This window comes from Aptenodytes patagonicus, chromosome 6, assembly GCF_965638725.1.
Source record: "Aptenodytes patagonicus chromosome 6, bAptPat1.pri.cur, whole genome shotgun sequence".
Classification (NCBI taxonomy): domain Eukaryota; kingdom Metazoa; phylum Chordata; class Aves; order Sphenisciformes; family Spheniscidae; genus Aptenodytes; species Aptenodytes patagonicus.
Genome location: NC_134954.1, coordinates 51,649,661 through 51,663,366, shown reverse-complemented (window position 1 = coordinate 51,663,366; position 13,706 = coordinate 51,649,661). Strand labels below are relative to the sequence as shown.

Here is a 13,706-nt window from a genome sequence, read left to right as displayed (position 1 = left end):
ATATTTCAGAAATATGCTGTCTAAGCACAAAGACATTAACCTTGTTTTTTAAGCTTGAATAACTAAATTCCTTACTAGTCCTCCATGTCTCTTTACAATATTTTATTTATTTATTTAACCAAACGTCTATATGGAATACTTGCAGACATCTTATCTGCTGATTCCAGCCTATCTGATGGATCGAGTTATGAAAAAGCATTAATTCACAAAGACAAGTAGAGACAGGCAGACAGAGGGAGCCAAAGACAAACACTTATCCTCCATAAAGTTATTTTAATAATAATAATAATAATAATAATAATAATAATAATAATAATAATAATATAATAAACAAACCCTATGGGAAACTGAACACGCATGCACATGCATGCACACTTCATTAATCTGAGTATCCTGGGACATAAAGATTTTATTAAATAAAAACAGGTATGGATGTAATGAGCCTCTGAAATAAAACATAAGCTGGAAGAACCATCACATGTTTTAGATCGACAACATTGTGCAGGTTTTCAAAGTATTAGGTGTAAGATTTTTTTTTTAAATAAAAGACATTTGTTTGAATTTAAATACATTTTCACTTCAGAAGTGTGACACTGCCAGTGCACAAGAACAAGAGTAAGACTTGATATTGAATCTGATTAATGCATTTTCATTGTTCAACTCAATGAAGTACAAAACCAGCACATGCACTTACTCTTTCAAATATTTATCTTCTAAACATCTCTTCAGGCTTTAGACACTATTGCCAGAGCAGAGTAAATCCCAACATTATTTTATTTAACTTCTCTCCCAATTAACAATAATTAAGGTCAAGCATTGGTAATAAAGGATAAAGAGATACCCATACCAAATGTCTCATTTGACAGTTCTTCCATTAAACATATATAACCTACAAACTTTCCTCTCCAATTTAAACATGAAGAAGCATCTACTCCTGGTTTCAAAACAAGGATACTAGTTCTATTCATTGTAAAACCAGTGACTATCAACATTTGAACATTAGTCATTAGTATTAGTCATTAGAAGAAACTCAATTTGTGAAAATAAAATACTCTGCCAAAACTTTAGAAGGTAAGTAATCTTTTGTGGGAAAAACAAGCAGTTAAATGAAAACATATTTCCATATACTTAATACATAAAATTGAGCTGTAAATAACCACAAAATTAAAAGGAAAAGTATTTTTTAAAAAAACAAAATGCATCAGATTTTCAAAATAATCATCAATGAAAAAATGAGTCTGTCAATTGTGAAACAAAGAATTTACTTCAGAGCAAAAGTAAACTTGAGAAATGAGTGCCAAAGCCACAGCAGCCTATATTTCCAATTGCATAAAAGAATTTTCCTTCTTAAACATTATTTTTCTATTTATAATAAATGATTTTTGATTGGCTGATGTTCCCATTTAGCCCCTATTTGTAGAAAACGGAACAATAATCCATAAAATATTCCCCCAGAGAATGGAGATGCTGCAGACCATTCATGAAGATCAATTTCAAGATGAGTATTGTTCCCAGACCCCATAAATATCTCAAATATCAACTGCAGTGAGATAAAGAATGGTAGGTGAAATAAAATTAACTTCAACTATAAGAACTTAAAGAGATTAACAGAACTCTAGCATGTGACAGCAAGAAATGTTTCAAGATATGATCCAGACAGACAAATTCAATAAGCAGAATTTTAGAGGTACATACAGGTACTTATTTGCAAATCAGATACACCAATACCGAGTAACACATTATGGAAGGAAAGTTACTTACTAATTTGGACATTAAGAGATATTATTATAGCGATACTGACTGCAATGCCCAATCCAAATTTCCCCACACGGATGTTTTTGCAAAAGCAATATGAGTAATTTTCTTCTTATTTCAGAATAGGAGACAATATTATCAAAGGGTTTTTTGCTTAAAACAACTCTAAAATGAAAGCTCATCTGCCAGTTATCACAACTGTTGATGTGTCTACCATGAGAATGAAAGACCTTCTTTCCTCTCAAAAACCACTGGTTACAAGCAGCAAGGAGGTATCAGATCCTAACACAGAGACGGAGGTACTCGCATTGCTCCCATCACACCAAATGAGACCACAGCCACTCACCTCTCTACAGTCATTCAACAGCCTTCCTCTCCATCTTCCAAATTCTCAATAGGACCCACACAAAATAAATGGTGGTTTTTAAATGCCATGTCAAATATAATAATAACGACCCAAGGGATGTTAAAAGCTGGGGATGCATACCCATAGTATCTATTTTTCCCTTGATTTGAAAGAGTAATTCATTTGCTTTATGGACAACGCATAACTTCTGCTTGTATGTTGTCTAGTTGACAAAGACAGGCTAACAATGCTCATTCATTCTGAAAGGCACATGGCTCAATAAATTAATAAGTAATAATAAATAACTTCATACACAGTAACTTAAGAATAAACAACTACTATCAAGAATAATAATCTCTTGCACAATTCTCTATTAGCTGATTTGTAAAGCAAAAAAGGGCAAAACCCCCCTTTATTTAAAAAAAGATAAAATCCTACTTTCTAGGATAAGACCATTAATAAATTAAGCTCATAAACCAAACCATGGCATATGTAGATCAGTCTCTACCCCTCTCTCCCTGTCAAAATTCTCCTGGGGTTCAAATATGCAGAAAAAGGTAACTTGATTCAGCTACAGCATATTAGCAGATAGCATTTTAACTGCAATGAGAGAAGTGTAACTGGACCTTTGTAACTTGCATCACAAAGGAGATAGAAAATATTTTCTAAGTCAACAATAAACAGAAAAATGCAGCAGAACAGAGCTCATCTTCTCCAAGCAGATTTAGACACTCATTTTCAATCACAGAATAATCTTTATGCCTGGGAAATTTAATCTAGTAGACTATTTCACCTTACTTCCTTCTCTTTCATCAATATTATTACATCCAAAAATCACTGCAGTGAAGGTGGCTGTGCTTGTAATATGCACGTCACAAAAGACTAAGGAAACAAAAAGCGTTCTACTTCTTCATTAGTAACAATGTTTCTCATCAGGAACTTGAAATGTGAAAGGGATTTTGACACAAACATCTACAGGCTTACATGCACAGTCAAACTGCTTTACTCTAAAATGATTAAGAGTGAAATCACTAGTGAACTATTTACCATTGGCAGTAGGGTTTGAAATCTGCATCTGAGGTAATGATATTGTAGAGAGATGACAGCACTGATATGGTGGTTAGAACCCTAGTCTCCCACAAAATCCCTGAGGACCTGTTGATGGGGTTGCGTTGATGATGCTCAGGACTAACAACCCTGGGCTGGAACATACTGTAAATTACAGAATCTGGTCCTCAATATAAAAGCTGCATTCTTAAGTTGCTTACCCTTCCCCTTTCTTCCATTCTGTAACAAAGACAAGTGAGAAAAACATTGTTTCTCCTTCACTTTTTCCATTTCAGTGTTTAAGACTTCACCTGCTCGGAGTACTGTGAGAGAGAGAGATGCCTATTCTCCAAAATAGAAGCTGGTCTGAATTGAAAAACATAAGCCATAAAAAGCAAGATGAGACACTGAAGCTAAAAATCTCACTGTAGAGTATCAAAAAAGATATCAAGCTACTGAAAATTCCCAGACTCGTTTAGTTGCCAGTAAAACTAATATAGGTTGCTTGACCATACATTGTCAAAAGCTATGCTCTAACCTGCAATAAATAAGAGGGAAGCATTCTAAAACCGAATTGATTCAAAGAACTAGAAATCTGCATTCAGGCAAGCAAGCAGCACGTTGCTTAGCCAGCTAAGTCTGTGACAGCGGCATTCAGTGAAGGACTACAGCAACATACACTTAAATCACTACAAGCACACTTGGAAAGCCTTTGAAAAAGAGGACTGACAGAACACAGTTTCTTTGCAGACATCATTCAGGAGATAAATCACTGCTACAATTCCATAAAAAAATATGCAATTACTAGACAATATTTTTATTGGGTAACTTGATTTTAAAGTAGAGAACATTTCCCAAAAACATTTTGTTTGTGATTTCACCAGCACTAACACTTTTAGGAAAACAGTAAGGAAAACTGAGGCATAAAGCACAAGCTTCCCAAACATTGGAAAGTAAGTGGCAGAAAATTGAAATAAGCCCTTTACACACCATACTGGGAAGAAAGAAGGGCAGTTATTTATTAGTCTCTGCTTTCTCCATATCACAGATATTTCACAGTAACAAAATCTATGCTCAGATACATCTCTGCATCTCAGGTTTGTTTCTGAGCAGTTTAAGCATTCTTCAATTTTAAACAGACTTAAGTTTGAAAAGGATGTCGTAACTCATGATGCATCAAGAGTCCAAACGTCGCATTGGAATGATTTTGCAACAAAGTTTACATCATTGTCCTTGACAATGTCACCATATACCATTTTTCTGTGGAAGTCCCTCTCTTCACTGCTCAAGTTATCTATACACTGAATGAAGCAAAGTTGTGTACTTAATTGATTTGATTTAGTGCCACATTGTTCTCTCTCCTAGTACTATGTATCTTAAGTAGCATGTGCTTATAAAGGTGACAAAAATATTTATTGAAAAGTCCCAATTCCAATGAAGATCAGGAAGAAACAAAGTTTCCAAAGTGTTCAGACAGTATATACAAATAAAGATGCCCCTTTTTACCCGGCACAGGTTTGGATAACTTTGTAAGTAGTTAAGTTTTTGCTTGTTGAAAGCTAGCACCTATTGCTTGAGATTTTGCTTATGAAAATCCAAGTGTTTAAATAAAATACCACACAAATTACTTGATTCTCCGAACTGCCATGGCAGTTAGCAGGTAGCAATTCATAAGACTACACAAGCTGACTACAAAACTGGTGGAGCATCCGAACTCAAAGCTTGTTGTTGAACAACAACTCAAATGGTTGTTCAACATTACAACTGCACCCACAGAACTGTGTATAAACAGCTCAGAAATTATGGTGATGACAGTCAAAAAAAAATGAAAACACCGAGAGAGCATCTGGAGAGAGAAGAAAAGGAACAGAAGATGGGAAGCAAAGCTGAATTGTTCAAAAGGAGGTTTGATATGACACGCAGCTGGTATGACAGGGATCATACACACAGCAATGAAGTTGAAAAGTCACTTATAGCTGCTTTCACTCAGCACAGCCTTACTGATATGAAGTGTTAATACATAGTTCTTTTGCGTTACTCTGATAGCATACTCAGTTTGATGCACACGGATGCTCTCAGAGAATACGAGAGGCTCGCTGGGGCATGGCTGTGTTGGGCTGGTGTTTGGTGTTGTGGTATGCTGGGCTGTCATGTAGCACTCACAACATTGCAGAAACTGTTCTTCATTATGCTGGTCATCCTGCTCTCTACAGTCTGCAGCCTTTGATGAGTTGTAAGAACAGCTTGAAGCTACCTTTGTCTGCCCTGGACAGGCCTTCCCAAAAACCAGAGGTTCCCCTCCACCAACACCCCCCCACCTTTTTACCAGTTTCAAGACTCAATATATCCTAAGTAAATTACTGAGGCTTTACTTCCTGACTTCGCAACCTACACTTTAGCTATTTATAAGTGCCATGTTGTAACCAGGTGGACTGAAATTTTTGAAAACATCTTCACCATACAGCGTTGCCCATTTTTAAAACATCCCAGAAACATTTTATTTGAAAAAAATTACTGTCCTAATGCTTAGGAGCCAAGACTTCACGTTTGGCACAGAGCAAACTCGGCATCAGAGATAAACCATCGCACTTGTGTGAAAGTCCATCCAAACCAGAAATTCATGTCCTCAGCAGCAAAACTGCTCGAATTTAACACTGAAGAGTCTCAGCTATTTAATCTCTTTCTATAATCCACAGCACCTGCATGCAAGCAGAGCACTGGAGTGAAACTAGACTTTTCCTGGAAGGTGTGTTTGTGTCTGAGGCGAGGTTACACACTGGAGCTGAGAGCAGGGACCCATCTTCCCCATGCTTAGAGACATGTCCCCAACACTTGCTGTTACCCAAACAATATGCATTCACATTCAAACAGACGGGGGACTCCAGAGGGGGAGGCAAAGGAAAGCAAAGCAAAGCAGGAAGTCTGGTGAAAGAAATCATCCAGACCAAAGGACTGGACTGGAACTAAGCCAGCAAGAATGGAATGAAATCAGAGAAGAGGGAGAGACAATCTGGCAAAGACCCACGGAGAACATGTCAGCTAGAAAAAGGGTGGGGAAAAAAGTTTGGGATAGACAACAACTGAATGAGAAGTCACTGGAATTGGTAAGACAGAAGACTACAAGAAGTCAACTGGCAATGTCAGGCAAAGGTGCTGGAAAAAAAAGAGACTGCCATTAGGTTGATGGATGATAAATTAATTTGTATTCATTAATTAATTTGTATAATTTATTAAGCAAACAGCATGCTCTATCCCCTACTACAGTAGGTAAGTGCTCTATGGAAAACATATGCCATCCTCTAGTTAAAACAACCTGAGCTGTAAGATAACTCTCTCTCAATCAGGCAGTAAAGGTGCAACAGGAAGCCCAAATTCTGGATCTTGTTAACTTTGAGTATCTGACTTCACAACCTGTGTGTGCAAAACTCCATTTATACACAGATAATATAAATAATATTTTAATATTTTTAAAAAATATTTCAGTTGTAAGGCAGGGACAAGAAGTGCAACATATTTAAAAAATTGTTATTTTCCAAATCTGTCAGCACAGAAGACAGCCTTAAAACCATTAAGCAGCTATGTCAAGAAAACACCTCAATACCACAATGGCATTACAACTTGTAATTATGATTTAAAGAATTCTGCACCAAACACATTCTCAAATATATTTATAAGAATAAAATCTACCTGCCTAAACATCCATGACTGTATGACCTACAGTATATTTAAATATTCACTTAATGTAATTCAGAAAACAAATGTAATTCAGAAGCTGAAGGTAGTGAAAACTGCATTCTGCCCTCACTCGGGTATCTTGCTACATGACTAATACGCTGGTATTTGCAGATAACTCTTTGCTCTCAGTGATGTCATTCTGTTTGTCTCTGCACTGCAGAGGTTCATTAACAGCAGCATCCCTCCTTTTAGAAGAGGAACAACTTTTAGGTATTTGGTCCAAATGGGATTTTGGTTTTAGCAAAATTTGCAAAGTTCATCTATTTCAGACAGAATTTGAAAAGGGCTGAAACTTGGACAGTGAAAGGAGATTGTGTTTTTGTGGGACTAAGATGGAGATGTTTCACACTTTTATTGAGTCACCATATTTCTAGTTGTAAAAGAGATAGAGCTGGCCTGCAGCTGTTCTTTCCCTTAACTTTATTTCCTGTGAATTTATTTACTAAGATTCTTAAATATACATACCCTTATACTGCTTGCTAAATCAAGTTTTGCTTCAGGGTATGTCACGTTAATACTACCATTTCCATTAATCTTTGTTTCTTTTGGTTTTTAAAATGTCTTTTTGAAAGGTCCAAACCAAAATGCAGGTTAAATGCTAAGGAAGAACTTTCACTCTAAATTTTTTTTACATAGAGATCAAATATTTATTGCTAACCAATTTAAGAAGAGTCTGTACAAAAATAGTATCTCCATGACTTCTCTAAAATCAGACATTATTTAAGGGTGGAAGGGGAGGTTTGGGAGCATAGGGGTTTTTTTGTTTTTAAGTTTCTTTTAAGTTTTCTTTTCTTGTTTTTAACAGGCGTACTGAAGCCAGGAAAACCTTCTGGATAGCATCTCTTCTGTCACCATCCACTTGCTCTACCAGCACGTGACATTGCCTTGCTCTTTTGCTAAGACAGTGAACACACAACTATTAGATCTATTCTACTACTGGGCACGTAGCCACAGAAATACAACCAAGAACACCAGGTCTCCATTTACCACCACATAACAACTTTCTTTCCTAACTAGTTTAGAAGTGAAAGACTGAGTGAAGCAGGTTAATTCATACTCAAGCCTGTTGAGTCTTCCTTGTACTTTACCCTTGATATTTCTTTCTTCATGTCAGATTTCCCCACCCACCCACACCCCCTTTTTTTTTTTTAATATTTGGAACATTTGAAGCAATGTGGAAAAGATGAATAGAAAAGGATTACTCACTCTCATACTACAAGATCTAAGGAGCATCAAATGAAATTATGATGTGGCAGATCCAAAACAAGCATAAGGAAGTACTTCTCCATATAGCACATAGTTAAACTGTGGAAGTCCCTGCTCCAGGATATTGGGATGCCAAAAGTATACTTGGGTTCAAAAGGCCAATGGCTAAATTCATAGAATAAAAATCAGTCAAAAATTATTAACCACAAGTATATCATATCTGGCTTAGCCAGTTCTACAATAACAGATTGCAAGAAGCTGGACGCATACACTCTGTTTGCTTAATCTGTTCCTATAATCTTCCCTGGACATCTGTTAGTGGCCTGTCAGAAACATGATACCAGAAAAGACAGACCCTTAATCTGACCTAATTATGCCTCTTGTAGCTTAAGAACATTAAAAATACTATAAAAATTAATGGGGAAAAGGTTATTTATTATGACATATATGCCACCTTTCTAAATACACAGCAGTAAGATACTTCAAGAGACGTACTCTATCCCGTCAACACCCAACCTATTTTTGTTAACAGAATGTCTCCCATAACATTTTGAGAAACAACCCCTTGAAAATAATGTTCACACATTTGGATACTCAACAAGTCTGAATTATATTAGAGAAAACAATGTTCAAAAATCTGTATCAAGTCTCAGACGACTTAGTTACGACACTATAGATATTAGAAAATCTTCAGCAGCATGATCAGCTCTTTAAATTACAGTCTATGCATAGGATAAAAAGATTCACTTTTTTAGACCTGAGAAGTTGAGTCAAAAGATCAGTCTATGCAGCTTTGACACATACAGTATTCCTGGTGTTCACTGCAAAGAATAAGTCCAAAATACAGAACCAAACAGTACGCTAAGCATGGTCCACTACATCCACTCATTAATTAGCTCAATATATTTCATAATTGGAATCCATATTATGACCCGCTAAAAGCACCCTCTTTAGCAAGACTAAAATGTAAACCTTTAATTAGGTGAAGGGCTGATAAATCTCACGTGCTGGATTTATGTGACATCCTGTAACTCAGAAAGCAGTTTTAACTGAAAATTAACAGGCTTATTTAGAATACTTTCATGGTAAAACTCAAATACATGTATACCATGTTAAGGTATTAGAGCCATATAAAAACCATTAGGAATTATTAAAAGAAGGGCTTAAGTATTCATTTAGAGCACAGCAATAATATGTAGTAAGAATGGTTTCAGTGGATTCCCCCATACAACATCATGATTACTGTCATCTGATCATAACACAAGTGCGACTAACACAGCTGCCATGTCAGCTTCTCTTCAGGGGCTAGGTCTTAATCATAAATCAACTGAATGACTAATTCAACATTGTTAAAACCAGCAAGTAACTGCTTGGAGCCATTCCAGTTTTTACATCTTTCAAAAGGTCAATACACCTACTCAAACACACAATAGTCCTATCTTTCACAGTGTTTTCTTCTTTTCTTGGATTGAAAAATAACATGTTAGCACTTAAATGTAAGTGTGTTTTAACTAACAATTAAAATGTTCGTTAATTCTGAAAGAGTGACCTGGTAAAACAAAGGCAATTTTAGTTTTCTTCTCTACCCACAATCAAAAAGCCTCTCCTCTCCTTTGCTGTTTTGAATACTTTTATAGTTGAAAAAAGTCTTATGAAAATGTTTTACTGCTGAGCGTTTCCTGCATTAACCTTACTTTTGTTATAGTAATATTACGAATTAAGCTCAGAAATAAACTTTTTCAAGTTGAACGACTAGTCCAAATGTGGCTTGCATTTCAAATATGAACCTCTACCCCTCAAAATAATAACAAAAATCACAAATTAAGTGGCATCTAGCAATAAAATATAGTCTAATCATTTACATCTGCTTGCACCACACAAATGACAAAAGCCTACCGTTAGCATCCTTCATAGAAAACGTTTATTCTGCTCTTAAATATAAAAGCTATGTTACATAAACAGAGGATTTAAAGCTGTGGCAGAGTGGCTGAATGAAAGAAAATGGCAATCTTTCTGGTTCTAGTAGATGCCTTTCCCTATCACACAATGTTTCCCACTCATAAATACATGACAAATACTTCCTCAATCATTTTTTACGAGCAGGGATGCACAGGGGGTAGTCAATGGCTAGCTTGAGGGAAAATAGGAACAGCAGGAGGCAGAAACTGTACTGAAAATGGCTATGTGGTAAATTCTCTTCTGGAACATCACTCAGCTACCCAGGCTTTGATCTTTCAGCTACAATTACGCTCACATCCATGAGATCTGGGTATACTTTTTAAAAACTAAATCATTAATTGTAATAGAAACAGTTAAACCATTTCATTATATAGCTCGTCAACCCAAATATCTGATTTTTTTTCAAATTAAAAATTGCAATTTATACAAAGATTTGCTTTCAATTGGGTTTAACTATGTCATCATCACAACTAGTCTCACAAAAAACATGGGGTGACTGGCGACAGCTAAATCACAGACTGGCGTCTCCTAAGTAGTCTGTCTACCATTAGGGTCTGGGAAATGGTATTTACTGTACAATTAAAGCCAGTGAGCTCTACCTGTAATCATCCAAATACAGGTGCGAGGATCCTTTTTTGGACAGGGAAACTGACTCATCCATTTTCACATAAACTTCCATGTCTGTACGGTTATAGCGAACCTTAGGAAACCTCAAGGTTTCCTTGTACTTCTTGTACTTTGGAAAAAATATCACCTGGCAATAGCAGAGCAAATACCTGATTTTAAAGACTTCCTTGGGTAGAACCACTTTTAATGTTTAAATCGTCATACCCAAAAAACATTCAAAGAAGAAACAAATTAATTTAAAATTATAAAATTTGGCCAAATATGAAAAGCTTACATTATTACATTGGTCATCAAGTTTATTCCAAAGTCTGTGTTTTGGGCTGAGAGAGTTTGCTGTTAAATAGGTTAAATTTTGTTCTTCAATACTAACACAAAATGTCTTGGAGTATCAAAAGGACAGTTTTAGTTGCAGTAATTTCACAGAATTTATTCTAATGATTTATTGGAGTTAACCATCTGACATTAATTATTGTTTTGGCTTCCAGTCTATGAATGTTTATTTTTCAGTTTAAAGCCTTCTCACTCTTTGATATCATATGGAAATGAGAATTTTTAATGGAAAATTGAAACCATGTGCATCTAAGTACTTAATGAAGTACAGGGAGAAACAGAGGGTGTACTTTAGGAGAATTCAGATATTCCGCTTTAGATACTTTTGATTTGTTTGGATGAGTTACACGCATATATCTGTTCACAAACATACATTTATACATCGTCAAAGTATCTCACAAGTACAGTGTTTAAAGATCTGAATACTAAGAAAAGGTTTGTTGTTTGGGTGGCTTTTTTAAAATAAGTATAGTGCTATAGATTTTTCTTCATCATATACTACTTAATCTGTTCCCTCCTCCACAAACAAAGTATTTATCCCACCTAGAGCTTCCAATGACATGCTAAATGCTGTACTTCTCAACAGCAGATTCCCACCATATGTCTACCATGTTAGGACTGGATCTTCATCCAGTTCATTGAACGTCTGATAGATTGATTTTGTAACCATCACGTACTTAAGCCATAATATTGATGTCAAGAATACTTGACTAAAACCTGCACTGTTCATGGCATTAAAGCCCATCAAAACAGGCCTGTAAACCATAAGCAAAGTGCAAGCAGTGGCAAGGAAGCCAGGCACCCAACTGCAAACAGAAGAGTACTGTTAAAGTGTGCAATTTTGCCACAGTTTGAAAGATTTCTGTGCAACTCACTCAGATTTAGTCCTCTGGCATTCAATTCATTCCTTTGGAATGAAAAAGATGTTGTTCAGACAATCAGCATTATATAACATGATAAAACCATATGTTTATTTAAATCAGGGACTTCTAAATCCAATCTATTTTCTTCACAGTTAATGGATTCATGTAGAAACATAAGGAAGGAAAGCATATTCTTTTCTATTCTGCACTTTCATTCAGGGTTTCACCATATGCATTGTACTCAAGCAGCATGTCAATGGGAGCATAACAAGTAACAAAAGTGCAACATTAGTTTTAATTCCTATTTTAATTAACATCCTTGGTGATCTTAATGCGCAAGGAATTATTCACCACTGAAAAATGTGAAATAGAAACATAAATTTAGATATTTAACCCGAACATACTCACCACTTGTTTTTCTTTCTAATGTAGTCTTTTTCAGAGAGGTTAACCAAGTAGATCATCGGTTTTGAAGTAAAAAACAAATGTTTGTTCAAAACATCAATCTAGAAGTGAAAATACAGGAGGAGAATTTTAAAAACAAGTCATACCAACTTGAGTTAATTTTGTGACCATTTTCCTCGTGGCATGTCTGAGAAGGCAACAGAATTAAAGTGTAATATATAGATCACTGATAAACACAGAATTGGCTGATAAATTTAACATTCAATACACTATGAATATGAAATCTTAAAAAAACCTTTAAAAAAAAAGAGAGTAACAGGTAGCAAAATTAGAAGTCAATTCATGGGATAATATTTATAGCATACCTCTTTGTCATTCCAATCATGATAGAAACGGACAGCTTTCTTTTCATCTATTACCCATGTCTTGATTTTGCACATTACGTCCTACGCAAGATCAAGAAAAAACAAAGTCAAAAACTCAGCTGGATATCAGGCCATTCTCTTCCATAAACAAGGCGTGTATATATTAAGACTCAACATACACACACATTAAAAATTAGATAATACCTTTTAAAAACAAATTTTTACTCTCCCACAAAAATAGAAACTGCTGCTTTAAAAGTCACTAAAGAGCAGTATCGATTATTAAAGCGATACAAATCCCATAATTAGGAAATTAAATACACAACACTCAAGTATCATCTCTCACCACCACGAAAATTAGCAGGGCTCATAAAATATATGTAAAAATCAGGACATTTTCGATTGCTTTTCAAACTCAGTAAGACGCGACATTTCAGCATCCAGCGGGAGAGACCACGTACAATATAAACATGCCATTAAGAAAGGGAATGGGTGGGAAAAAACACAGCAAATATCTTTTTTTTAAAATTGTGAGCAAAAGAAATTGAGCCTATTATTGATGATCCACCCTTCAAGAAATTAATTCAAATGGCCAAAGCCCTTTTTATTCCGCATTAATTTTTCGCCAACACCTTCTCCCTCCCCCCCAAAATGAAACCTGCCAAAGCCTCCATTACACAATGGCAAGAGCCTTGCACTGGTGACCTCCAACCAGCTGCATTCACTTTCAGAACATCTCTCTCGGCAGGAAATCTAAAGGCCTTTTAGTTAGCAAGCTAGTGTGCATTCAGAAGGAGTAACTGCAGGAAGAGCCCAATGTGCTTTGTTTCTCTGGCCTTTCTTCACAGAAAGATTAATCATCTGTGAAATGGAAACGGCAAACAGCAAGTGACACAAACTGAACCCTTCAAGCCTTTCCTCATCAGTTTTGTGGTTGTGAATCCGAAAGCTGCGTGTGGCACGGTTCTCCTTACAGGCAGGTGTTAATAAAAGGCTCTTGGGTCTGAAAGGTCAAACTCGGCTCTTCTAGGAGTAGTACATTTTAGTGTCGCCTATTTTTTGTTGTAG

At 35.8% G+C, this 13,706-nt stretch overlaps 1 protein-coding gene across 2 annotated transcripts in view; it reads right to left on the bottom strand.

Annotated features, from left to right (window-relative positions):
- Positions 1-13,706, bottom strand: part of OLA1 (Obg like ATPase 1) — a 104,332-nt gene that overhangs the window by 28,167 nt on the left and 62,459 nt on the right. For both annotated transcript variants that reach the window (XM_076342590.1, XM_076342591.1), the window contains 2 exons: positions 12,639-12,719; positions 12,277-12,374 (listed from right to left, as the gene is read on the bottom strand). In XM_076342590.1, the coding sequence (XP_076198705.1) occupies positions 12,277-12,374; positions 12,639-12,719 (179 nt within the window). The remainder of the gene's footprint in view (positions 1-12,276; positions 12,375-12,638; positions 12,720-13,706) is intronic.